At 41.8% G+C, this 27656-nt stretch overlaps 1 protein-coding gene and 1 pseudogene across 1 annotated transcript; both read right to left on the bottom strand.

Annotated features, from left to right (window-relative positions):
- Window positions 1–2631: 2631 nt before the first annotated feature.
- LOC124013301 lies at window positions 2632–7015 on the bottom strand (annotated as a pseudogene).
- On the bottom strand, window positions 6683–8666 carry LOC124013001 (lecithin retinol acyltransferase-like). The gene is made up of 2 exons (XM_046327105.1): window positions 8071–8666; window positions 6683–7448 (listed from the first exon to the last, which is right to left on the bottom strand). Exons 1-2 carry the CDS (start codon window positions 8626–8628, stop codon window positions 7296–7298), a joined length of 711 nt encoding a protein of 236 aa, XP_046183061.1. The 5' UTR covers window positions 8629–8666; the 3' UTR covers window positions 6683–7295.
- Window positions 8667–27656: the final 18990 nt, after the last annotated feature.

Here is a 27656-nt window from a genome sequence, read left to right as displayed (position 1 = left end):
TGAGCACTGTAAAAACAAGACAGTATTACTATTTCCAGTGAGGTAAAAGGAAAGACACTTTTTCGTTGATGATTCATGTCATTTTTCTATCTTTGAGAGGAAGTGTTAAAGGAGCATTTTATTTAAAATATCTGAAATTTAAAGCTGCAATATGTAATGATTTGGGCGACCTGAACAAATTCACATAGAAATGTGAGTTATAGATCTGTCATTCTAATTGAAAGCAAGTCTAAGACGCTGTAGATCTGTTCCCGATTGCTATGCTTCCCTGTAACGGCTGTTGGAAGGAGAGGACCAAGATGCAGCGTGGTAAGTGTCCATGTTAGATTTATTCGATAACTGAACACTGAAACACAAAGTAAACAAAAGAACAACCGAAACAGTCATGTCCGGTAGAGACACAGAGACAGAAAACAACTACCCACAACTCAAGTGAGAAAAACAGGCTGCCTAAGTATGGTTCTCAATCAGAGACAACGATTGCCAGCTGCCTCTGATGGGAACCATACCAGGCCAAACACATAGAAATGGAAAACATAGAACACAAAACATAGAATGCCCACCCCAACTCACGCCCTGACCAAACTAAAACAGAGACATAAAAAAGGACCTAAGGTCAGGACGTGACATTCCCATTCTTTAGTTTTAGCATCTTTTACTTTCGTTTTTTACACCAGCTTCAAACAGCTGAAAATACAATATTTTTGCTTATTGAAAAAAAAACTGTGGTTTGGATGGTACAAACTGAAATTAGGCAACTATTAGTATTTTAGCAAGCAGGCAATGGTGGAGCAATTTCTTTATATTGCACCTTTAAAATAGTGTGTTTCCCAAATGTTCTAGATATTTCTCATCAGTTCACCATTATTATGTTCTTGCAAATCATTATTTTGCACATACATGTTGCAGAGCTCACCGAATGGTGGGTCATCAACATTGTGTTTTGGAAGGAAGTAATCACAGGCCACTGTTAGTATAGCTATGGGGCTTGTATGTGCAAAATCATTTGAATTTGAGAACATTCAGGTGGACTGAATAGAAAGCGTTTTAAATTTGAAATATATGATAAATATATTTGTTGGTTAAATGCTCCTTTAAATGAATGTTTCTGGGCACATGGTGTGTCCCAGTACTGTCTTAACAATGCATGTATTACACTGTTAAGCATGAATGTCTAGTGTCCTCGGTAACAGCAGAAGAAATTTACCCACAAACCCATGTAATGCAATCTCAATGTTTTGTCTCCTCCGATTCCGCAAATACTTTCATAATTGTATGTTTAATCATCCTTAAAATCGAATGTTTACATGCACGTTATGTTTGCTGCAGTCATTAGTTTAATTTACCGTCCGATATGCCATATTAGGAAAAGAAATGCCAGCACTGTTGGCATCAGATTACTTCTGAAATTACATTTTTACAGTGAATTATTTAATGGTTTGTTATTAGTTCTAAATAGGCCAGTGGGAGACTGAATTGGATGGAAAGGATATCGCCGACTGAGAAAACACTGCTTCTTATCGCTACAGTAGTAGGGACACTTCCAACCATGCTTGAACTATGCTGAAACCACCACAAACAATAATGGACAAGAATTGAGCACAACTGAGGATATTTCTGGGACTTCTATATTCAGAGCTTGAGAATCCCCATAGACGTACCTCTCCATGTATTCCAAAATAATGCATTTCATTCAGAAGCATGGCAATGTTACTTACAGTGCCATCTACTGGGAGTGTAGGTAAGGGCAACAACAGGAGGAGTAAATTAGCACAATATAGTATTAAAGACAAATACAATAGGCTCATTGAAAAGTTGCACAAGGAAGAGTAGGCATATGAATTTAGTTGAAAGGCATAGGTCAGTACATTCACCCTGTCAGAGTATGGCATTAACAGTGTCAAAAAATTGCACCTTGTCCATCCTGTCATAATGTCATTATTGTCTGTATAATTTTGACCATTAAGGCCATGATGTCCATTATATACTATCAAAACAATGCCTTTATCAGGAACAACAATTTAAAAATTAATAATAATATTGCTGTCCATTTATAGACTGTTATACACAGAAGTATATGTATATACCAGATGTATATACCAGATGTATAGGATGTTTACTCTTCTTTTGTAATGCGTCTGTGTGTGGCTGGTGTAGATGAGTCAGGCGCAGGACAGCAGATATGAGTAATGTACGCAATTTTACTCAACAATAATCACAATACACCTCAAATATATCCAAGGCCACAATAATGCACCGCAATACAATAAACCAACATGGGGGAACAGAGGGTAAATAATGAACAAGTAATTGGGGGATTGAAACCAGGTGTGTAAGACAAGGACAAAACAAATGGAAAATGAAAAGTGGATTGGCCGCCGAACGCCGCCCGAACAAGGAGAGGTAACGACTTCGGCGCAAGTCGTGACATCTTTATAACGGTCAAAACTTTAAACTAATAAAATAACGCAAGTTGAAGAAGAAGAAAAAACGACGATCACCACAAACGTGACATTTCCCATAATGCTTTTTAAAATGGTTTTAAATGTCATGTATAATGATAATGCAGTGATACTGATCGTGGGACACCATTTAAGCATTCCATATTCCGCAGTCATTTCAACCAGTGTCTTTGCGTTGTCATGGCCATTTTGTTTTACGATGCCATCCTGATGGTGAAGGGGACGAGCAGGGTGGGTACTGTGTTTAGCAGCGTTGGGGAGCCCAGGTACAACACGGTGCCCGTTCCACACAGAGCTGTGAGGTAGGCGTTCATCCTGCTGCAGATGATCTTCCTCACTGTCAAACGGAACCGCAGGGAAGAGGAGGAAACAAGAGTAAGCATCCTTTGCATCTTTTTTTTTTATCCACCAGATGAATAAAAGCTTGCGAAGCGCTTTGAATCTTAACGTCTTGTTAACGTCGAGTGAACGAGAGGAGTGCTTCTTTGCCTTTGTCTTTGAAAGCCTTCATCTTCGTTTGATTCAATTGGGGCCTTTGATAGTCTAATGGCTAATCGTTATTGTTCATTTTATTTATTTATTCATCCCATGTCCATTTGTGACCATTGAGATGCAAATCTCTTTTTAAAGGAGTTCTGGCCAAGATGCAGCATCCCAATTCATACATACAAATGAAGTACAATGACGATGCAACAATTAATGAAACAGCATGAGATGTCTTAATGTGACAAGAGCACTGTGACTCAACCATAAATACCTCTATTCTATAACGTACTGTGTAGCAGTGGTTCCTATCCAGGGCTACTGGCATTCCATCCTGAAGTGTTTGTCATTACTTTGATTTATATTACAAAGCATTTCTTATTTAAAATGAGGACTTCCTGTGTCTACATTAAAGGGGCAATCTGGGATTCCAACAACAGCAAAGTGGGCACCCCTCCACTGTTTTGGTAAACAGCCGCAGCCAAACAGCGATGCATGGGGGGCCTTTAATGCATTAACACTAGATGGTGCTGCTCACCAGTGCACTGCGGTCCAACTCGACAAGTCTGTGGTTTTGTCCCAATTCTCCACTTGCACACGTTCTCTCATGGATTTAACCAATGTTAGTAACTCCCTCCCTCCGCCAATGCTTCCACCAATCAGGTGCTTTTGAATGCATTTTGGAGAAGGGTAGAGAATCGGGATGCAGCTTTTAAGTTCAATTTTCGTTGGCCTAAAAGCAATCTATCCACAGCAAAACACAATCATCTGACCTTTTCAGAGAAATGTACACCCTTTCAACCGCTCTCATCATACAGTACATTGCATCAGTGTGCAGTATTCCCACATTGATTGGCTATTGTCTGAGCTAGGGGTGATCACAGCATGTCTAGACTAGACGTTGGTACCAGCACACCCGTGTCGTGTTCAGATAGAAATGCCATGATTAGAGCTTACCCCGATTCTTTACTTACGTGCCAGAGAGATTGCATGTCTGTTCTACCCAATATATTTCTGAGCGTTCCACAACACTGTGCCCTGCTGAACTCAGACCAGGACCCGTATTCATAAGAGTGATTAGGTGTGCTGATCTATTACCAGCTTTGACTTTTAGAATCTAACGAATGGATAGCAGCGATCTGATTACGGCGTAAGACTCCTAGTCTGAGACGCTTTTTAAACGTGGTGCCTGATGACACTCACTAATTATGCTCCAGAGATTTTGAGGAGCCTGTCCGTGAATCATGAACCGTTGATCATTTGAACCAGCCGTTTTACTGCTGGGCTGGAAGAAATGAGCCACCTCCGGTGTATGCCAACTGCCGCCATCTGAAGTACTCAAAAGTAGGCTGCTATAAACAAGAGACGTTGTAAATCCGTTCTCAAAAACCAAAGGAGTTGAGCAACTAAGCCACTATTCCCCCGTAGTTTTCAACACAGTCAGTCGACGTCAGCGTGAAACAGCACTTTTACTTGAAAGACCGAAACATATCTGACAGTTGAAGAAAGGTTTCATCCTATGCGTGTCCATTTTTACCTATGTTCCGATTTGGCACGTGGGGTGACGGAGGGTCAATTTAACGACAGCACTTGATAGTCCCATAATCTTTTCTTTTTTTTTTCATAAAATCCATTGAAATATCTGGCATATTTCCCACATAGCCCACATGCCAAAACTCTTTCAGAAAATATTCCTCCAGTGTGACCTTTTGACCCAATGACATAGGTGACTGGATATATAGAGACACTTTTGTGGCTACAATTACATGTACCAAAAGGGGCTTTTCCGATAGTTTGAAGACTAAATATGCTCTGAGCTAAAGCAGATTCCTTCCAATAAACATGTATTGTGTAGCCTAATGCTCTAACAGCAAAGCAATGCACTACTGCAAGTCATTAAACAACATGTTTTTGTAGTTTTTGCTTCCCCGGCATATTTATCGGCAACAATTCACTTTAACATGTCTCAGTAGGTTCTTCACTCAATAGTATATTGTTAGGTTAGATTACTCGTTGGTTATTACTGCATTGTCGGAACCAGAAGCACAAGCATTTCGCTACACTCGCATTAACATCTGCAAACCATGTGTATGTGACAAAAACAATTTGATTTGATATATGAATAATATTACAATACGTTTGTCTGACCGTAATTTGAACCAGCAGTAACTCTGACTTGCCTAAGTTAAATAAAGGTTAAATATTATTATTATGTAACACCAAGTACAACAGTGTACTATTGGCTCATGGTCTCCAATGTTATTCCTACAATCTCATTGAGTACCTCCAGCCATTCTACTGATCTAATCCAGTCCTAGTCCAGCACACAACTATTATAGGGCTTGATGATTGACAGGGTGAGTCAGGTGTGCTAAAACTGGGATAGGTCAAGTCAGTGGACTGAGAGTTGAGGGGGCGTTTGGTAATCCCTATTGTCTAAAGTGACACCCTCCTTTACAGTTCCCTGATCTTAGTCGTCCGAAAATCACCATAGATTTTCCGATCACATACTAACCACAAAACGTGTAAGAACAGCGCCCTTTGACAAAGGAGAACCCCATACTCCACCTGGTAGGTCTGGTAGCTGATGGCCATGCTGTAACGGCAGTAGATGATGTAGTGTTCACAGTTGTACCACAGCAAACTGTCGGTCATGGAGCCCATGAGCTTCTCTGCCCTCCTGGCCACCTCGTCCCCTTCCAGGGGGGGCTGGCTGCACAGCTTGTCCATGTGGTTGACCAGGATCTCCGAGCCATACGCAAAATCCGCCGACGAGTCACCCTGGCGCTCGCCGACTTGGCGATCATCCCTAGAATCAGCCAGTTGTTGGTCACCATCTTGCAGGTGGCAGCCTTGTTCTTGGTGAAGACCGGAAGGATGTCCGGGATGAAGTGGGCCACCCGGTTGTTGCCCAGGTAGATGCCGAAATGGGTGAAGAGAGTTCTAGGAACCTCCAAAAAGGTCCCCACGCTTGTACAGGGACGGGTCATACTTAGAGTCTTTGAGCCTTGTCCTCTTCGTCCACTTTAGAAGCGACGGAGAAGCGGCTGAGCAGTTGGAGTAAGGGAACCGTGGTGGCAGAACTAAACTATGGTTTGACACCTGGCCGTTTTATCGAGGCTAAGGGTCTGGGAGGAGCCAAGCACGTGGGATTAGAGGTTTCTCAACGTTGCAGTGCAATTTTGACAGAAATAAAGGAGCTTTCCACTAATCGTGTGGTTTCAAGGGCGGCTTAATTTCACAACCGGGGGGGTTTAATCGGGGGGAATATGTTCCAGTTATGTGGCTTTCATTGGCAAATCAGAAATAACAACCCCCAGTTTAAAAGGTCAGAAATATCTTATTGCTTGAATAAACAGTCAGGTTGAGTTGTATAATGCTGACTCACTCTTGATATGTCTGGAACTGTGAATACCTCGTACAGTAGAAAGAAAATAATAATGTATAGTCATTACTCAGCAATATTATCCAGAGAATGTGTATATTTTATCAATGTAGCCTTTGCGTAAATTGACCCTATATGATTAAATATTTGTGTTTGGAAATATAATGGGGATATATTGTTTTTTTTATGTGGCCAATCATGTCAATAACATGATCATTTGAAAATGCTGTGGGTGGTATTGACAGAGATCCAATGTGAGTAGTAAGATGCACTGTGACTGCATGTACCTAACTGTGTGGGAAAATGCTTTGTTCACATATTTCCTGGAACCAGACCAAAACAAACCAAATGACAACTTCCAATATCTTTATTAACATTTCTGATATTTACAATGTATTTGATTGAAAACAAAATGATCTGCTCTCAAAACACATAAGTATTGTATTAATCAGCGTAGTACTCTTAGAGTTTCAAACTGTATCTATTTAAAAAAAAAAATTATACTAGAGTATCATCATTGAAGAAAATAAATGATTTACAGACGACAGTGACTTACACAGTAAGATACAAAGTAGAAAGTGCGCCTTGGCCAATCTTTTGGGGGAAATATGGATAATACATTGTTCACAGAGGGATCATATGGCCTTTATAAAGGCTTTATAATGCCTTAATGACCTACATACATGTTGACATGAACACTCACATGTAAAATTGCTAGGTCTGCAGCCACATTGCTCTATGTTTACTTTTGGCTGGCAAGGATCAAATCAAAAGTGAGTGGATGCTAGCGCTTGCTGTAACAATCGACTATTATATGACATTCCACTATAGGCCTATACCAAAGTCAAATGAGTTGGGAGGTGCCAATCGATGTCATCACAAGGACCAAACAAAAGACACCATCCCAAATAGTTTCTATTGAAATGTCCATATAGGAGTGTTTGAAGGCTTTGAACATTGGCTTCTCAGCTGGCCATCCACAGAGTGAAGGGGATGAGGATTGTGGGTAACGTAGTTGAAGGCGCTAGGCCAAAGCAGATGATGTAGATCATTCCCAGGAGAACACTGAGAAAGACACTCCTCTGGTCTCGGATGATTGATTTCAGGAACTCACAAAACTGCAAAGAAAGGAGATAAATAATTCATACCCACCCATTTAGGATTTTTATGAACAATTACTTTTAGGCATATTTCATTTATTTATGTTATAAATCTAAATTTGTATGAATTATGGAAGAAAAGAGAGAAGACGACCTTGGATGCAACAACACCAAAACACCAAAACAACAAACCAAAGCACAAATACCTGTATTTTCAGTAATACTGAATAAAACACAATGTTTCTGAATATAGTTGCTTATTAAATTAACCATGGCATAACATAATTTAAAATGGAGATGCATTGTCATGAATATAAATTCAAAATATGGGATGGAAATATCAAAGGTTGAAGATGCTGTGCCCAGTAAGTATTACAACCAGGTCTAACATAAATCAACAATTCAATCCGATGCATTTGCAATAATTTGAATCTAAATGCAAATCTCTGAAAACATGATCTATGCCATAATCTAAAGATTACAGTCCTCGCTGTGATACAGGTCATGCATAGGCAAAATATTTTAAGAAGACACTACATTATCTCATGTAGCGTAAAAGTTAACGGATCAGAATTATGCACAACGTAATTGTATTGAAAATAAAAATGAAATATATATAATTCAAGGAAAATAAAATTACCATTTCCGTTTGCTGACTTTTCGCTGAACCGTATCTGCAGTATGTAACAAAATGTTCGCAGTTATTCCATAGTAAACTGTAAGGGATGGCGCCGACGAGTTGTTCTGCCCTCTCGGCAACCTCTTCATTAGGTAACGGTTGTTGCGCCTTGCATTTTCTATCCATATGATTCACCAATATGTTTGAGCCATATACAAAGTCATCCAAGGTGTCCACGCGCACCGCGGCACACTTGTACAAGCAACCCATGATGAGTCTCTTATTTGTGATAACTTTTTTGATTATCATCTTGTCATTGGTTAGCACGGGCATGATATCTGGGATCAGGTGGGCGACTTTGTTGTCACCCAAGTAGATACCGAAGTGCGTGAACAAAGTCCTCGGCACCTCCAAAAGGTCCCCTCTCTGGAGAGGCAACGGCGCGACTGCAGGACTATATGTCGTGCGCTCTGTGCATCCCGCCCCTTTGCGTTTCCCATCAGTCCATTTAAACTCAAAAAGTTTGAAGTTCGAGAGAAGGGATAGCTTTTCGACGAGAAATGTCAACGAGTAGAGCATGGTGAAAGTTCCTGTCCAAAGTTTTCTGAGAGTTGTCTGGGAGAAGTGGGTTTATATGCACACTAGGAGGGGACTAGTGCAGCTTAAAGGTAAACCCAGAAGACACGATTGGCCACAAAGGACATTCCCGTGGTGTTTATGGCACGTATGGCGTTTTTCTTTAGTCTACAGAAAATGCCATATTGTTTACTTTACTTTAAATCATTTATTATTTATGCTTAAGGTGTAAGTTCATTTATATAATTTAAGTTCACAACCATTACATTTGTAGGATATATAAATCAAATATTATATTATAAGCCTATAATTACAGGCTCGTTGGAATCATATTGAACAAATACATTCGATTTTGTTATTTACAATGTTATAATCAGAAACGCAGATTTTTTAAATAAAAAAATGATGACCTTGTGCCTAGATTCTTGAAATGATCTAACTTTATTATTTTATTACATACAGTATTTTATTTAACCTTTATTTAACTAGGCAACTCAGTTAAGAACAAATTCTTATTTACAATGACAGTAGGCCCAATGTGACAGTCAAGACAACATTTTGAAGAGCACCTTGTCTTGCCAATTATGCCTATATTGTCTTTTAATCTAATCTAACTCAGGGATCGTTACATTAACCTTGTCTGCCAAGCATTGTGCTACAATTGGACTTTTACCCCATTTTCTCAACAATTTCGTGATATACAATTGGGAGTTACCCAGCTAGCACGGTGGATCCGGGACCATTCCGGCTGAGAGTCGGGGCACCCTGCTGAGAGCTAGACTCGGCCGACGTCATGTGGCCGGAGTCTGGGCCGCCTTCAGCAGTATTACTTATGGCTAGCATGCGGGGATTGAGCTCAGGCCAATTCCGGTGTGAGTTATCTGACCCAAATGTATTACTTATGGCTTGGGCCGATTCCGCTGATGGTTATCTGGCCCAAATGTATTACTTGGGGCTCGGGCTACTCTCTGTCAGATGATTACATGGGCTGCTTTATATATAATTAACATTAACACTAACACTACTATGTCGTATTTTGATACTTTGTGCAATGCAATTGATAAAAGCATTAACAACTCTGTGGATGGAGCCTCCCGAGTGGCGCAGCGCTCTAAGACACTACATCACAGTGCAAACTGCATTGCTACAGATGCTGGTTCGAGACCAATGCCGGCCACGCCCGGGAGGCCCATGAGGCGACTAACAATTGGCCCAGTGTCGTCCGAGTTAGAGGGGAGAGTTATGCCGTCTGGGATGTCCTTGTCCCATCGCCCTGTAGCGACCTGTGGGTGCCAGGTGTAAGGTGTTTCCACCGACACAAAATGTTTGTTTTTTTGTAGATGGGTATAATTTGTATGTATAAAATGTATAATAGTAATATTTAAAATGACTAAATCTGGTAATTTTGTTTACATTTATTTAAATTTGCATCGACCGCTGTACAAACATCAAGCATTCCCTGTTAACATGTATAATATGTTAGCATAAACGGCTAGCTAGCTAACTACCTAAAAGAATGAGGAGATGATACCTGAAGTTGAACAGGAGAACTGGGTTTTATTGTCCTCAACATACAGGCTAATAGAGGGTTAGGAGGGCTGCCTTGGTAAGGTTGCCTTAGTGGGGATATCACTGACAGTCCAGTTTCGGTATGCCTTCGCTCTTGCTCCAACGACCCCCATCAACCCCAAAACTAGTGACTTATGATGTTATCATTGAAACTGTACATTAACTAGAGGTCCATGACAAAAGCTCCAAAGTGGGTCAATGTTGGAAAATACAAAAGTAAACAAAGATAGGGTTGAAATGTGTTTGCATGAACTTCTAACCGTCCTCTTATCAACTATAATATTTGGGGTTGAAAGTTGAGGTCTGACCGTCACTGACCTCTGTAGGACTGCAGATGTGAAGTGATCTTTTTGGGGTCAGAAAAGGGTTGTGTTGTGGCCACATCAAGGTCAAGTCAAGAGCCTGTTGACATCAAACTCTCCTCAAACCCTAACTGACTGGCGTCTTAAGATAATACATCCAACCGGATTTGCAGTTCAGTGCCTGTGTTTCTCTAAGTCTGGACAGATGAAAGGCTCCAAAGTGGGTCGATGTTGTATAATACAAAAGTCAACAAAGACGAGGTCAAAATGTCTTGCACGAACTTCTAACCGTCCTCTTATCAACCAACATATTTGGGGTTAAAAGTTGAGGCCTGACCATCACTGACCGCTGGAAGACTGCAGATGTGAAGTGATCTTTTTTGGGGTCAGAAAAGGGTTGTGTTGTGGTCACATCCAGGTCAAGTCAAGACCCTGTTGACATCAAACTCCCCTCAACATTAACTGACTGGCGTCTTAAGATATCAAATCCAACAGGATTTGCAGTTCAGTGCTGGTCTAAGTCTGGAGAGATGTTCAGATCTGGACAGTGCCTGGAGAAGTGTAGACTTATCATGAACCACTAACGATCATAACACATGCGCAGAACCTGTGTAAATGCACCCTGCTCCCATTGTGTTAGAAAGTAACGTGACATTTAGTAATAGTCAAAATGAGAGTCCAAGGGCTTCATTGATAAAACGTTCTGGAGCACAGATTTGTTCGTAAATTGTGCATACGACGAAATCCACAGCAACAATAGCTAGGTTTCCATCCAATTGGCGACAGATTTTCGAGTGAAATATTCAAAAATCCCGATTTTCCCACCAGTGGTGTTTCCACAAAACAGACTTGTTGCAGATAAACATCAGTGCCTGATAACACAAAATGTACTTTTTCGTTTAAGTTTTCATGCACCAAATACAAATCTAATGTTCAATATGTTTCCATTGCATTTTCAACTCTACTGATAGTTGTGTCACAAAAACTGTTGTGTTAAATTGCAATGTGCCAGGTCTGGTCTAGCCAACAGCTTGCAGATACAGTGTGGGTAGGTTAGTCTACAATAGCCAAACTTCAGTCAAGCATCGATCATCACGTCACCAGAATAAGACCCTCAACATTTATTGGAGGAGGAGTATCAAGCTCATCACAGTGCACTTTCACCACCCTGTGAAGTTCCTAATGAATTTAATCTGTAAACAGATAAAATACATGTTTTCCCGAGTCGTAGTGGGAGGACCACACAGCATGTCATCGTGTGACTCCAAGTTTACTTTGACATGTTGGTTATTATATCAATATTTGTGAATAAAGGAAGTTCCACCTCCATTTCTTTCATACGTTATTTTACCGTCACAAAAAGATCCCACCATGTCAAATGAACAAGTTATCCGTCGGCATTTATACAACTATACCACAACTTCCTGCTTCCATCACTGTGTGACTTCACTTGCATAACAACTGTGGATAGAAACGTGGTTGGAGTGATTCGTGAACCTTGACGTTTACATAGAATTATGCCATTTACATCGATTTTGCCTGACATTTTTGGAAATGAAACACAGGCTTACTTATTTGTGAATAACAACTTTATTCATGGCTGTATATATTATTACAAAAACCAAATGGTGTCATATTTTAAGAAATGATCATATGCAGAATGTGGTATAAAAATTAAGATGATTTTATGATAACCACATGTCAACCAGCGCTCTCACGTTCCACATTCAGTTGAATGCGTTTACAGTTCATGACCATACATTGAACTCCTGGGTGGCATTAAAGCAAACCTTTGGCCTCTCCCCACTCAGAGATTTACTTCCCAGTCAAATGGCCCCATAGTTATAGCAGTCACCACTGGGGGACTTTTAACAAGGGTCCTGAAAGGTAATTCCGTGAGGGCCACCAATAGTCAGTGTCGGCTTTGTTCTTGACTCCATACACTTGAGAGTTTTACTGAGAGAAGCGTGTCACCAGTTTGAGGATAAGCCAAAAACGTCTCGTTTATGCACTTCTTTTGAACGAACTGTCAGTGATATACACTGTATGACTCATTTAACCATTTAGGGTTGCAAAGGCAAATAGGGGTGAACCTTAACTTCCACTTAAAGCTGGAATCCTTCATGATAAAACTGCCAGGTCTGTGTGTGATACAACAACAAAGAAGATACGGCAAATCCCCAGTGACGCTCTTTCCCCCTCCAGCGGATTCCATCTTTAAGCAGATTTTCCACTTGGTCGTGAATTGATGTCATTGGGAGACTAAATTAATATTTGACTGAAGTTCAAGCCCCCCCCCCCATACTGAGACTTAAAATTATTAGACTAACTGGCTGAACAGCTAACTGTACTGTATATTAATGAAAAATGAAACACAGCTATCTCTTTGTGGTGAAGCCTTATGTAATGGCCAATGAGAGGCTTTGATGCCGTCGGCCGCCATATTGGTACCCCCAGAAGGAGCAGCATTTAAGAAAATTATAGCGCACCCCCCCAAAAAATATGCAATGGAGGCGTACCGCCAAAATGGCTGTGTGGTGTCTTCAATACAGCGCCCCTGACAGTCATCCACGGTTTATACGCATCAGTGGGTGCAGCAGACTAAATACAGGACTGGAAAAGGGCCGATTGCCGGTTCAAATATCCATATAGTTACCTCAGTGTAACTAACTAATGAACTAGATGAGGTGTTCTGTTTTTCTCATGTTAATGCATACGTGACTGAAAACTCTCCAACACAAATTCCCTTCAACAGACAGTCACACCAACACATGACAGAGCATCCAAGCCCTATCTAATCAGTTGGTCCCAAGCCTAGAAAATAAGTATTTTTCCTGGCACTTGAGAGAGCACGAGAGCACTAGGAAACACTTTCCATCTGGCGTCTCTCCAGTTTCAAGGAGGAGGAAGAGGGCAGTTCAACGAGAGTTCAGGGAGAGTTTACTGTTGTTTAGGTTTGGGGGCCCGACAGTTGACTCCCAGGTCAGCCAGGCCTTATCTGTCTGGGTGCCTGGGTTTCACATGTTGTTTCCCATAGTAAGAGTGGGTCATCGAGAGGTAGCCACGGTGTGATTTATCACCTATGTCAACAACGGGGGCTACAGATGTAACTTTATATCCCACTAGGTATCGTTATGACTCCGCCAACTGTTTGCTTTGGTGTGGAAAGCGAAACAGAAGTGAAAGAAGATCTAGGACACCCTTGCCAGAAATGTAGCCTGGCTACCAGTAAATAATATACAACTAGCATTGTGTTTATGGTGGTGTGAAGAGTCAGTTACCGTTCATTTACAGCATATTACATATTGATCCGTCAAACAGAGACCCTGGTGGGAAATCAGAAAATGCTGGAGCACTGCCTGGGTGAATATGCATAGGCCTATTTGTACAAATAAAAACAATTGCAATGCTCTCTTGAGACTATAAATATTATAATGCCCTAGTTTTGTAATGGTTACAAGAGCACAGGCAAGTGCTACCCCAGTATAGCCATGTTCTTGAGAGAACAGTGAGTGCATTTTCTGGAGAGGAATACCATTGAGAATGCCATGTATTATAGGTGGAAGTGGGACGAAGTAAAGGAGCACAGCCGGGTTTACCGACCCACCGACTGACCTCCCAGCATGCTGTATGTCGAATATAATGGGCCCCTATTGGGCGAAAGCAGTTCTGAGAAAGTGGTCACCCAGATCTCTCACAGGAACAGCATTTTAAAAATGTGGTCTAGCGGCCTATGGTCTGTGTTTTAGTGGTAACAGACAAGGGTTTGGGCCGACTCGGCCGATTATATAACTCAATCGGATATTGTGATATTGGACATTGACAATGTGGAAGACTATACTCTATTTGAACTTCACAAATCAAAACTGTGCCGTTCTAAGATTTATCTAAAGCCTTGTTTTTTTCCCGCCACACAAACATGTTTTAATGAGAGGGTGACTATGATATTGTAAATAAGGATAACAATTGGACAGTCTGCAATGATGGAGTCATTAACGGTGCAAAACGATTCTATCAGATATGGCGATATTTGGAGTAGCACATCGTAGAAGAGGTCTCCCCAAATATCGTCCTACCCTATAACATACTACTCCTAGCAATTATACACTGGGTGTACAAAACCTTCGGAACACCTTCTTAATGTTCAGTTGCCACCTTCTTTTGCCCTCAGAACAGCCTCAATTCAATTGAGGCATGGACTCAACAAGGTGTCAAATACATTCCACAATGTATTTATTTATTTTATTTAACCTTTACTTAACCAGGCAAGTCATTAGGCAAATGTTGACTCCAATGCTTCCCACAGTTGTGTCAAGTTGGCTGGATGTCCTTTGGGTAGTGGACCATTCTTGATACACACGGGAGCATGAAAAACCCAGCAGCGTTGCAGTTCTTGACACAAACTGGTGCACCGGGCACCTACTATCATACTCGGTTCAAAGGCACTTTGAAACTTTTTGAATCTTTTGTCAAACCCATTCACCCTCTGAAAGACACACATACGTAATCCATGTCTCAACTGCCTCAAGGCTTAAAAATAATTATTTAACCTGTCTCCTCCGCTCCATCTACACTAATTGAAGTGGACTTAACAAGTGACATCAATGAGGGATCATAGCTTTCACCTGCATTCACCTGGTCAGTCTATGTCATGGCAAGAGCAGGTGTTCCTAATATTTTGTACATTCGGTGTTGGTCGACCCCTGAAACTGGTGGTTCGATTACCATGTCCACCCTACCTACTCTATCTCTCCCTCTTCTTCTAATCGGTCTAAGTGAAGCATAAAAAGATACCCCCAAAAAGTATTCCAAGTATAGGGTTATGTGGTGGAACACGCAACTACACAAAACCCAACAGAACCACGTAGATACGCTCCAAGCAACCTATTACTGTCTGAGACAGAGACAAATCTGAAATTAGTTTGAGGTGTTTTGACTGCACTGGCGCAGTTTGTCCTCATTTAAACCTTTGAATACATTCCATTGTGGAAACGCTATAAGCGACCCATTACTGTCTGAGACAAACCCGAGATGTGACAGTTTCTCCCCTCAGTAACAAAACTGGTTTTGGTTGCACTGGCACAGTTTGTCTTTGTTTAAACCTTTGATTGCATTCAGATGGCAGTGCTTAGAGCAGAACTACTTGCCCAGTCAGAGATCCCAATTCCTCCGATTTCTCGATCCCCTGAATGCTTGAAATCCCCTGGAAAACAGCGTAGAGGGGTGTCCAACGTATCAGAACACCGAGTTCAATTCAATCAAACTCTCATTCTGGATTTTTTTCCACCACGACCCTTTTGTCCATGGTCAAATAAAAGCACGTGAGAGCTACAACATTGACATTGCATTCCTAGTCATCTTTATTGAAGTCTAGTTGGGAATCTCAGTACATTGCTGTATCGTATTGTAACAAACAACGACAGGGGAATGTCCCTTGTGGGTCTCGAACCCCTGGTCTCCCAGATCGAAAGCCTACCGAGGCAAGGGTCTTGATACTGCATTTCATGACACCAAGTCCTTCACATGAACACGAATCTCCGATGACCTCGCAGGCAGCACACCACTATAGCGAACGGTGACAGGGAAACACCCCCTTGCGGATCTTTTGCAAACGCCAGGGTCGTGGGTTCAATTCCTGCTTGGGCCACCCATGTGAAAAATGTATGGAGGCACTTACTTTAAGTCACTTTAGATAAACGTGTCTGCTAAATGAGATACTTCTGGAGATCATAACCAGGCCGTTTAGGCTAGGGTCAGGGCTGATAATCTGTGTCAGGCGACTGAAATAACAAAGACCTAGAACGCCCTGATGGTTCATATTCAGTAGTAGGCCTTTAAGAAACAAACAGGAAATATTGTCTCTTCCGTGGCCTCAAATGAACCAAGTATTCCTCTTCAAGTCTTGGGACATATGAGGACACTGATGTGTTGTTTATGGTCTCGATGCCAGAAACAAATGGCCATCTGGTTCCATCCTTCAAAAGTTCTTTAAGAATACATACCAGATACCGCAGCCAATTAGCAGCAAATTGCCCACTGGAAGCCTTTGCTTTTGTTCATAGGCTTTGTGCTAAAAATGTGTGTAGCGTTGGGACTACACAGTACACACAATGTGTGTAGCTTCAGTGTTAGCTTCAGGGCTAACAATGTGTGTAGCGTTGGGGCTACACAGTACACACAATGTGTGTAGCTTCAGTGTTAGCTTCAGGGCTAACAATGTGTGTAGCGTAGGGGCTACACAGTACACACAATGTGTGTAGCTTCAGTGTTAGCTTCAGGGCTAACAATGTGTGTAGCGTTGGGGCTACACAGTACACACAATGTGTGTAGCTTCAGTGTTAGCTTCAGGGTTAACAATGTGTGTAGCGTTGGGGCTACACAGTACACACAATGTGTGTAGCTTCAGTGTTAGCTTCAAGGCTAACAATGTGTGTAGCTCAGAACAACTCTCTTCCCAGGAGGACCACAATGAAAAGGACTGTCACAACATTTTTTGAATGGTTGTTTTCACAACGGTGGTTCAAGTAATTGATTACAGACCGGTGATTGATTTTGGACAAATGTGTCATAGCTTTCACATCCTGACTCATGGGAAAACTTGGTGTGTCAGTATGTCTGAAAAACTTTCTCAGGAGGTTCAAAGCCATGTTAGGTCAAGAACGGGCTACAGTGATGTTTATTCTTTTCGACAGGGCAGGAGATGCATGGATATTCCGGAATATAAATAGTGAATGACATCTTGCAATATATCCAGAGGGCTAAATGCTTTACCAATTTTCCATAACAAACAAGTCTTTCTCTTTTCAATAGGAATTCATGTTGAATCAATGTGTAAAGGCCTATACATTGAAATACTTGTCACCCTTGATTATTGTCACCCTTGATCAGTGAATGTATTTATGAATAGACAAAGCCATCTATCACGTGACACCACTCATACCTGTGTGAAGACTCAATAGCACATTGAAGCCAAATGAAGTCGGTTAAGATGGCGTCTCCGGTCGGGAACAGTTTGTGCTGCAGGCTGAGATGAGAAATTATCAACTTATTATGATTTCCCCAGAAATTATTTCCAAATAATTGGTTCAAGGACATACATCTGGTGTATTGGAAACAAATGTTAGTACCATGATTGTCTTTGAAAATGGTGTATATTTATATGGGGATCCTGTTTTTGTCTATCAGTGCCTGCAGTACAGAGGGCGGCATTGAACCTCGTGGCTTCAATGAGAGGGGGCAGTGCTCTTTTTAAAGATGATCAAACAAGACTATACAAAATAAGTAATAAAATGAGCTTTTTATTTTACCTGGCAAGTCAGTTAAGAACAAATTCTTATTTTCAATGAGAGGAACAGTGGGTTAACTGCCTGTTCAGAGGCAGAACGACAGATTTGTACCTTGTCAGCTCGGGGGTTTGAACACAACCTTCCGGTTTCTAGTCCAACACTCTAACCACTAGGCTACATTGCCGCCCCAGCTACAGTACCAGTCAAAAGTTTGGACACACCTACTCATTCAAGAGTTTTTTCTTTATTTTTTGACTGTTTTCTACATTGTAGAATAATAGTGAAGACATCAAAACTATGAAATATAACACGTAGTAACCCAAAAAGTGATAAACTAATCAAAATATATTTTATATTTGAGATTCTTCAAAGTAGCCACCCTTTGCCTTGATGACAGCTTTGCACACTCTTGGCATCCTCTCAACCAGCTTGAGGTAGTAACCTGGAATGCATTTCGATTAACAGGTGTGCCTTGTTAAAAGTTAATTTGTGGAATTTCTTTAATGCGTTTGATCCAATCAGTTGTGTTGTGATAAGGTAGGGGTGGTATACAGAAGATAGCCCTATTTGGTAAAATACCAAGTCCATATTATGGCAAAAACAGCTCAAATAAGTAAAGAGAAATGACAGTCCATCATTGCTTTAAGACATGAAGGTTAGTCAATCCGGGAAAATTTCAAGAACTTTGAAATGATGATGAAACTGGCTCTCATGAGAACCGCCACAGGAAAGGAAGACCCAGAGTTACCTCTGCTGCAGAAGATAAGTTCATTAGAGTTACCAGCCTCAGATTGCAGCCCAAATAAATGCTTCACAGAGTTCAAGTAACAGACATATCTCAACATCAACTGTTCAGAGGAGACTGGGTGAATCACACCTTCATGGTCGAATTGCTACTAAAGTACACCAATAATAAGAAGAGACTTGCTTGGGCCAAGAAACACGAGCAATGGACATTAGACCAGGAGAAATCTGTCCTTTGGTCTGACGAGTCCAAATGTGAGATTTATGGTTCCAACCACCGTGTCTTTGTGAGACGCAGAGTAGGTGAATGGATGATCTCTGCATGTGTGGTTCCCACCGTGAAGCATGGAGGAGGAGGTGTGGGGGTGCTTTGCTGGTGACAGAGTTGGTGATTTATTTAGAATTCAAAGCACACTTAACCAGCATTGTTATTACATCATTCTGCAGCGATACGCCATCCCATCTGGTTTGCACTTAGTGGGACTAAAAAAAATTCAACAGGACAATCAACCAAACACACCTCCAGGCTGTGTAAGGGCTATTTGACCAAAAAGGAGAGTGATGGAGTGCTGCATCAGATGACCTGGCCTCCACAATCACCCGACCTCAATCTAATTGAAATGGTTTGGAATGAGTTGGATCACAGAGTGAATAAAAAGCAGCCAACAAGTGCTCAGCAAATGTGGGAACTCCTTCAAGCCTTCCAGGTGAAGCTGGTTGAGAAAATGCCAAGAGTGTGCAAAGCTGTCACCAAGGCAAAGGGTGGCTACTTTGAAGAATCTAAAATGTATAATATATTTTGATTCGTTTATCATTTTTTGGGGTTACTACGTGTGTTATTATTTGTTTAACAATTGATTGGTTACTACATGATTCCATATGTGTTATTTCATAGTTTTGATGTCTTCATTATTATTCTACAATGTAGAAAATAGTCAAATATGAAGAAAAACTCTTGACTGAGTAGTCTATCAAAAGTGTGTAAGTTTTAGCGTGTGTCTATTAGTGTGCCTAGGCTTTTGACTGCTACTGTATGATTACATGATTTAAAGATGGAATACGCAGTAGGAGTAAACAGCGCCACGGCCGCACTACCACCATTGTTGTTGTTTTTGTTGCCGAGCTGTGGAGATGTCGCACCGTATCGTCAAAAGTATTACTGTATGCAGCAGCTTCTTTGTTGTGGTAATATTGCAAACAGACGCGGCTGTTTCACCATTACGGATTTCACCTTTAAACTAATACAATCATCTGCTCAGAAGAATTGACTTTGTTTGAACGAGTCATATTTTTTTCTCTTAAAAAAAGATTGGGGTCAAAATAATTTGGCACCACTGTTTTCAATAGCTTGCGAGACCTCACCTTCTGAGGATAACAGCACGGATCCTTTTTCTCAAATGGTTTAGGGGATCTTAAACCAGTCAAATCTTATTGTATTTGTCACATGGGCCGAATAAAACAGGTGTAGACCTTACAGTGAAACGCTAACTTACAAGCCCTTATCCAACAATGCAGTTTTAAGAAAAAGAAGTGTTAAGTAAAAAATAGATAAGTAAGAAATAGAGAAATAAAAGTTACAAATAATTAAAAAGCAACAGTAAAATAGCAAGAGTGAGGCTATATACAGGGAGTACAGGTACAGAGTCCATGTGTGGGGGCACTGGTTAGTCGAGGTAATTGAGGTAATATATACATGTAGGTTGAGTTAAAGTGACTACGCATAGATAATAAATAGAGAGTAGCAGCAGTGTAAAAGGAGGGGCAATGCAAATAGACTGGGTAGCCCTTTGATTAGGAGTCTTATGGCTTGGGGGTAGAAGCTGTTAAGAGGTCTTTTGGACCTTTTGGACTTGGCGCTCCGGTACCGCTTGCTTTGCTGTAGCAGAGAGAACGGTCTATGACTAGGGTGACAATTTTTAGGGCCTTCCTCTGACGCCGCCTGGTGTAGAGGTCCTGGATGTCAGGAAGCTTGGCCCCAGTGATGTACTGGGCCGTACGCAATACCCTCTGTAGTGACTTGAGGTTGGAGCCGAGCAGGGGTGTGCAATGTCTTCCTTTTCCTGTAGTCCACAATCATCTCCTTTGTCTTGATCACGTTGAGGGAGAGGTTGTTGTCCTGGCACTACACATCCAGGTCTCTGACCTCCTCCCTATAGGCTGTCTCATCGTTGTCGGTGATCAGGCCTACCACTGTTGTCTCATCTGCGAACTTGATGATGGTGTTGGAGTCTTGCCTGGCCATGCAGTCATGAGTGAACAGGGAGTACAGGAGGGGACTGAGCACGCACCCCGTGTTGAGGATCAGCGTGGTGGATGTGTTGTTACCTACCCTACCACCTGGGGAGGCGGCCCGTCAGGAAGTCCAGGATCCAGTTGCAGAGGGAGGTGTTTAGTCCCAGGGTCCTTAGCTTAGTGATGAGCTTTGAGGGCACTATGATGTTGAACCCTGAGCTGTAGTCAATGAATAGCATTCTCACATAGGTGTTCCTTTTGTCCAGGTGGGAAAGGGCAGTGTGGAGTGCAATAGAGATTGCATCATCTGTGGATCTGTTGGGGCGGTATGCAAATTGGAGTGGGACTAGGGTTTCTGGGATAATGGTGTTGATGTGAGCCATGGCCATCCTTTCAAAGCACCTCATGGCTACAGACGTGCCTGCTACAGGTCCTCCGTACAATATCTTTCAAGATCAAATCAAATCAAAATCAAATCAAATTTTATTTGTCACATACACATGGTTAGCAGATGTTAATGCGAGTGTAGCGAAATGCTTGTGCTTCTAGTTCCGACAATGCAGTGATAACCAACAAGTAATCTAACTAACAATTCCAAAACTACTGTCTTATACACAGTGTAAGGGGATAAGGAACATGTACATAAGGATATATGAATGAGTGATGGTACAGAGCAGCATACAGTAGATGGTATCGAGTACAGTATATACATATGAGATGAGTGTGTAGACAAAGTAAACAAAGTGGCATAGTTAAAGTGGCTAGTGATACATGTGTTACATAAGGATGCAGTCGATGTTGTAGAGTACAGTATATACATATGCATATGAGATGAATAATGTAGGGTAAGTAACATTATATAAGGTAGCATTGTTTAAAGTGGCTAGTGATATATTTACATCATTTCCATCAATTCCCATTATTAAAATGGCTGGAGTTGGGTCAGTGTCAATGACAGTGTGTTGGCAGCAGCCACTCAATGTTAGTGGTGGCTATTTAACAGTCTGATGGCCTTGAGATAGAAGCTGTTTTTGAGTCTCTCGGTCCCAGCTTTGATGCACCTGTACTGACCTCGCCTTCTGGATGATAGCGGGGTGAACAGGCAGTGGTTCGGGTGGTTGATGTCCTTGATGATCTTTATGGCCTTCCTGTAACAACGGGTGGTGTAGGTGTCCTGGAGGGCAGGTAGTTTGCCCCGGTGATGCGTTGTGCAGTCCTCACTACCCTCTGGAGAGCCTTACGGTTGAGGGCGGAGCAGTTGCCGTACCAGGCGGTGATACAGCCCGCCAGGATGCTCTCGATTGTGCATCTGTAGAAGTTTGTGAGTGCTTTTGGTGACAAGCCGAATTTTTTCAGCCTCCTGAGGTTGAATAGGCGCTGCTGCGCCTTCTTCACGACGCTGTCAGTGTGAGTGGACCAATTCAGTTTGTCTGTGATGTGTATGCCGAGGAACTTAAAACTAGCTACCCTCTCCACTACTGTTCCATCGATGTGGATAGGGGGTGTTCCCTCTGCTGTTTCCTGAAGTCCACAATCATCTCCTTAGTTTTGTTGACGTTGAGTGTGAGGTTATTTTCCTGACACCACACTCCAAGGGCCCTCACCTCCTCCCTGTAGGCCGTCTCGTCGTTGTTGGTAATCAAGCCTACCACTGTTGTGTCGTCCGCAAACTTGATGATTGAGTTGGAGGCGTGCGTGGCCACGCAGTCGTGGGTGAACAGGGAGTACAGGAGAGGGCTCAGAACGCACCCTTGTGGGGCCCCCGTGTTGAGGATCAGCGGGGAGGAGATGTTGTTGCCTACCCTCACCACCTGGGGGCGGCCCGTCAGGAAGTCCAGTACCCAGTTGCACAGGGCGGGGTCGAGACCCAGGGTCTCGAGCTTGATGACGAGCTTGGAGGGTACTATGGTGTTGAATGCCGAGCTGTAGTCGATGAACAGCATTCTCACATAGGTATTCCTCTTGTCCAGGTGGGTTAGGGCAGTGTGCAGTGTGGTTGAGATTGCATCGTCTGTGGACCTATTTGGGCGGTAAGCAAATTGGAGTGGGTCTAGGGTGTCAGGGTCTAGGGTGTCAGGTGATATGGTGATATGATCCTTGATACCCTTCATTTGGGCTGCCCTCTTCAATTCAAACCACAGGTTTCCACGTCCGGAGACTGAGATGGCCTTTGCAAAATGTTGATTTTGTGGTTAATGAACTATTTTAGGAAAAATGCTCAGTGTCTTTATCCTCTCAAGGTGAAGTATTGAAAGGTATTGAAAACAGTGGTGCAAATCATTTTGAACTCTTATCTTAAAAAATAAATACATGACTTATTACTTTGGAAAAAATCATATAATTTTCCAAAAATGTTGAGCACACAAATATAGCTTCAGTATGTGTATTATTTATTTGACAGTCTTTTTTGCTCATCTTTATCGAGGGTGCCAATCATTTTGGACCTGACTGTAGCTCACCTTAACTGTGAAACGAAAGAAACCTGTAATCGTTTCGCTCTCTTACCAGTCGGCGTGCTTTTGCTACAATTCACTGACGTCAAACAAGGCACTCTTGAACATACTGCATTGTCCCTGTGTCCCTTTCGAGTGGGGACATTTGCATGCGATGTACGTAGGCAGGTCAGTTTTTTCTTCTTTTGGGGGGGGGGGGGTACAGCTTTGGAAGCAGCCTCCATTCTTACTTTTCTCTACCCTATTTACCCCCTACGTGCTCTGCTCGGCTCCAATCCAAATCACAGAGTCCCAATAGCCTAATTGTTGTTGTGAGAGTGTCTCAAGAATACAAAATAAAAACTTTTTAAGCTCTTCAACAACAAAAAGCTGCTTTGTTTTTGCGCATCATCAACACATGGAAATGTGTTTGCCCAACAGGCCCGAAGCCAAACTAACAATTAAATGTCCACATGTTGCTGAAACTATAATTCAAGGCCCTTCTCGTAAAACAGTCGTTTGATGGCAGTGAGAAACTGACGTGGACTATTGTGTTGACATTGCATCACCACCGACCGTGCCGTCTTTACCCGCCTCGTTCTTTCTCAACGGAACACAAAGGTCTTTTCAGAAGCACCATGAACATTATTTGTGTGTTTGTTCATTCGGTTTCATTCACTTCACAGGCTTAACAACGCTCATTCAGATAGATTGACGGGTTAAAGAGATGTCTCTGTCATGCTGTGAATCACAGGCCTTTTTAATGGTTGTGGGAACGTTTCCTCTTTTTTGCTGTCTGGAAAAAGAATGGTTGTGGGAATGTTTCCTCTTTTTCGCTGTCTGTAAATAGAATGGTTGTGGGAATGTTTCCTCTTTTCGCTGTCTGTAAATAGAATGGTTGTGGGAACGTTTCCTCTTTTTCGCTGTCTGTAAATAGAATGGTTGTGGGAATGTTTCCTCTTTTTCGCTGTCTGTAAATAGAATGGTTGTGGGAACGTTTCCTCTTTTTCGCTGTCTGTAAATAGAATGGTTGTGGGAACGTTTCCTCTTTTTCGCTGTCTGTAAATAGAATGGTTGTGGGAATGTTTCCTCATTTTCACTGTCTGGAAAAAGAATGGTTGTGGGAACGTTTCCTCTTTCACTGTCTGTAAAAAGAATGGTTGTGGGAATGTTTCCTCTTTCACTGTCTGTAAAAATAATGGTTGTGGGAACATTTCTTATTTTCTGAGAATAGTTGTGAAAATGTTTCCTATTTTTCAGTGTCGGTAAGACGAATGTTTGTGGTAATGTTTCCTATTTTTCTATGTCTGTAGAAAGAAGGGTTGTAGGAATGTTCCCTCTTTTTGTAACTGTCTGTAAGAAGCTGAGATCCAAACTGAGGCTGTTATAATATGGACACCGTTGTCTTAAATTTAGCTCCTGGGTGAAGTTTCCCCTCTGTACAGATCTAGGATCAGCTCTCTCTCACCCAATCCTAACCTTTACCATTAGTATGGAAAATGCTAAACTGACCCCAGATCAGCATCTAGAGGCAACTTCATCCAACAGCTGAATTGTTTATGGCCTCTCCAGTGTTCATCAGATCATGGTAGCTCATCTCCCTCTGGTGGTTATCCTAAGAAATGCAGCCATGGTTGGAATAGGACACATTTGCCCGCCCTACTACTGACAGAGGCTCATTACCAGGGGTGGAAAGAGTACTGAAATATCCTACTCAAGTAGAGGTACTGTTACTTTAATGACATTTTACTCAAGTAGAAGTAAAATCACTGCTATAAAAAAGTTGCTCGAGTACATTCATTTAAAAAGTACTCAGAGTAAAAGTAATTGAGTTACTTTTTAAATAAAAACATTGACCTTGATAATTAGCTAATTTCGCTAAGGTTACCCGAACATTGTTACAAATTATATTTTCCATGCATTAAATTGAAAAAGGAAGAGAGTAAATCAAATGTACAGCAGGAACTAAGTTAATTTTAAAAATGTACAAGTACTCCGAAAAGCTACTCAATTACAGTAATGAGAGTTTTTGTAATTAGTTACTTTACACCTCTGGTTATTATTCATCATTACAGATGCTTTTCATCCCCCTATTTGTTCAAATTAGTATTGGGGGAAGTGACCCCTTCCATTAGGGGGATCAAGGATAATCTGATCTGTGGTTAATAGTAATTCCTACTCTCCTCAGCTCTTTTTCAAAACCCATTGGATCAGAAAGCCAGAAGTCTCAAAAAGTATGCAATTGAGATTCTCCTATGGTATGCCAGAGTATTGATCCATACCAATGTCTCCTACAATCATCAGCAAGAAACAGAATAGCATCAGCAACATTGCTCCAACTGTCTGCCTCAGCATTGCCTATCATAATCTACTTGGTTACTAATATTAACACAAATGAGTCTCCATAATGCTAGAGAACAACTTCAGCCTGTTGCAAATGAGCACATCTGAAATGTACACCACTTTCACAACGACCATTGTTAGGAAACAGTTGTAAACAAACGAAGTTACGGAGATTGTCTTACTAGTACTTGTGAAACTACTATAAGTGGAACTCTTTTCAAATGAAGTTGCTGTTTTTTCTGTTTCATTTTCACATCTTGCTGGAAGGTTTGAAGAGAGGAACAGTCGGGCACTACTTCCAATGTTTGGAAAATAAATATTGCATTAGTGGTAATCATTAGCTTGAGGCTGCCTACAGAACAGTGGCTTTGTGCCCACAAGTTGTGTTGGTATTGGGAGAGGATGGATCAAGTTGTTCCTAACTGCTGATCCGGGGCTAGGTCTTTTTTTACTCTCCTAATGTTCAATGGAAGGATTTGGGGTTAAAGGGTCAATCTGCACTTTAAACAATAACAAAGCCGTCACTGTTTCGGGTAAACAGCTGAGTGATGGGCATGAAGAAATGTTGGCACTTTCAAATTCATCGACAGAGCTATGGATGAAAGGACTGATCGTCCATGATATCCACATGATAGTTTTAACCATGTGTTAAGGTTAAACAGCCGCTGTTTACAATCACATTGTTTACAAACAAAGCTTATACACTACATGACCAAAACTATGTGGACGCCTGTTCGTCGAACATCTAATTCCAACATCTAAGGGCAGTCAAGTTCTTCCACACCGATCTCGACAAACCATTTCTGTATGGACCTCGTCTGTGCACGGGGGCATTGTCATGCAGTTGGAAGCACAGAATCATCTAGAATGTCATTGTATGCTGTAGCATTAAGATTTCCCTTCACTGGAACTAATGGGACTGAACCATGAAAAACAGCCCCAGACCATTATTCCTCATCCACCAGACTTTACAGTTGGCACTATGCATTGGGGCAGGTAGCGTTCTCCTGGCATCTGCCAAACCCTGATTCGTCCATTGGACTGCCAGATGGTGAAGCGTGATTCATCACTCCGGAGAAAGCGTTTCCACTGCTCCAGAGTCCAATGGCGGTGAGCTTTACACCGCTCCAGCCAATCCCTAGCATTGCGCATAGTGATCTTAGGCTTGTGTGCGGCTTCTCGGCCATGGAAACCCATCCCATGAAGCTCCTGACGAACAGTTATTGTGCAGACATTGCTTCCAGAGGCAGTTTGGAAATCGGCAGTGAGTGTTACATCCGAGGACAGATTATTTTTACTCACTACGCGCTACAGCACTCGGCGGTCCTGTTCTGTGAGCTTGTGTGGCCTACCACTTCACGTTGTTGCTCTTAGACATTTCCACTTCACAATAACAGCACTTACAGTTGACCGGGGGATCTAGCAGGGCAGAAATGTTATGAACTGACTTGTTGGAAAGATGGCATCCTATGACGGTGCCACATTGAAAGTCACTGAGCTCTTCAGTAAGGCCATTCTACTGCCAATGTTTGTCTATGGAGATTGCACGGCTGTGTGTTCGATTGTATAAAGTTATCAGCAACAGGTGTAGCTGAAATAGCTGAATCCACTCATTTGAAGGGTTGTCCACATACTTTTGTGTATATAGAGCATCACTCTTGCCACAAAAACAGCCAAAGGGTAGAGGACTGTAACTTGAGGAGTGATTGCGGTCCTAAAATAACCTTAAACGGGGCACACAAATTATATACCTTTTATTTAGAAAACACTCTAATATAATATCTAATGTAGTATCTTGGCGTGTGTTTTATACTGGTTGGATTGGAATTTGCAAGGTAACGATATGGCACGATTGACCCAGTGTTGTTTTGACCCCAATGAAGTTCACCACGCAGGCCTGCTGCCCACGACTTTCCCTGTGATCACAAAGCCATGGAAGGAACCACACCAAACAAACCTGTTAATCAAACCTGTTAATCAATCCCTGTCACATCTGGGAAATGACAAGTAGCGGGACATTTGAGTCACAACGTTGTTGAGTCATCTACTAGGACACGAGTTGGATGACCCGCTTCTGTTTACACGCGGACCCCTTATCTGCAACAAAAAAAGGAGGACCTTGA

The sequence above is a fragment of the Oncorhynchus gorbuscha genome, linkage group LG24 (genome assembly GCF_021184085.1).
Source record: "Oncorhynchus gorbuscha isolate QuinsamMale2020 ecotype Even-year linkage group LG24, OgorEven_v1.0, whole genome shotgun sequence".
In the NCBI taxonomy this organism is placed as follows: Eukaryota; Metazoa; Chordata; class Actinopteri; order Salmoniformes; family Salmonidae; genus Oncorhynchus; species Oncorhynchus gorbuscha.
This window is presented reverse-complemented; position numbering and strand designations above follow the sequence as displayed.

What these genes read in the sequence shown, in the direction of transcription:
- LOC124013001 (XM_046327105.1), bottom strand. Translation starts at nt 8,628, where the DNA reads ATGCTCTACTCGTTGACATTTCTCGTCGAAAAGCTATCCCTTCTCTCG. An exon ending in AAAGTCAGCAAACGGAAATG is followed by an intron (nt 7,449 to 8,070) that starts GTAATTTTATTT and finishes CTTTCTTTGCAG; the next exon opens with TTTTGTGAGTTCCTGAAATC.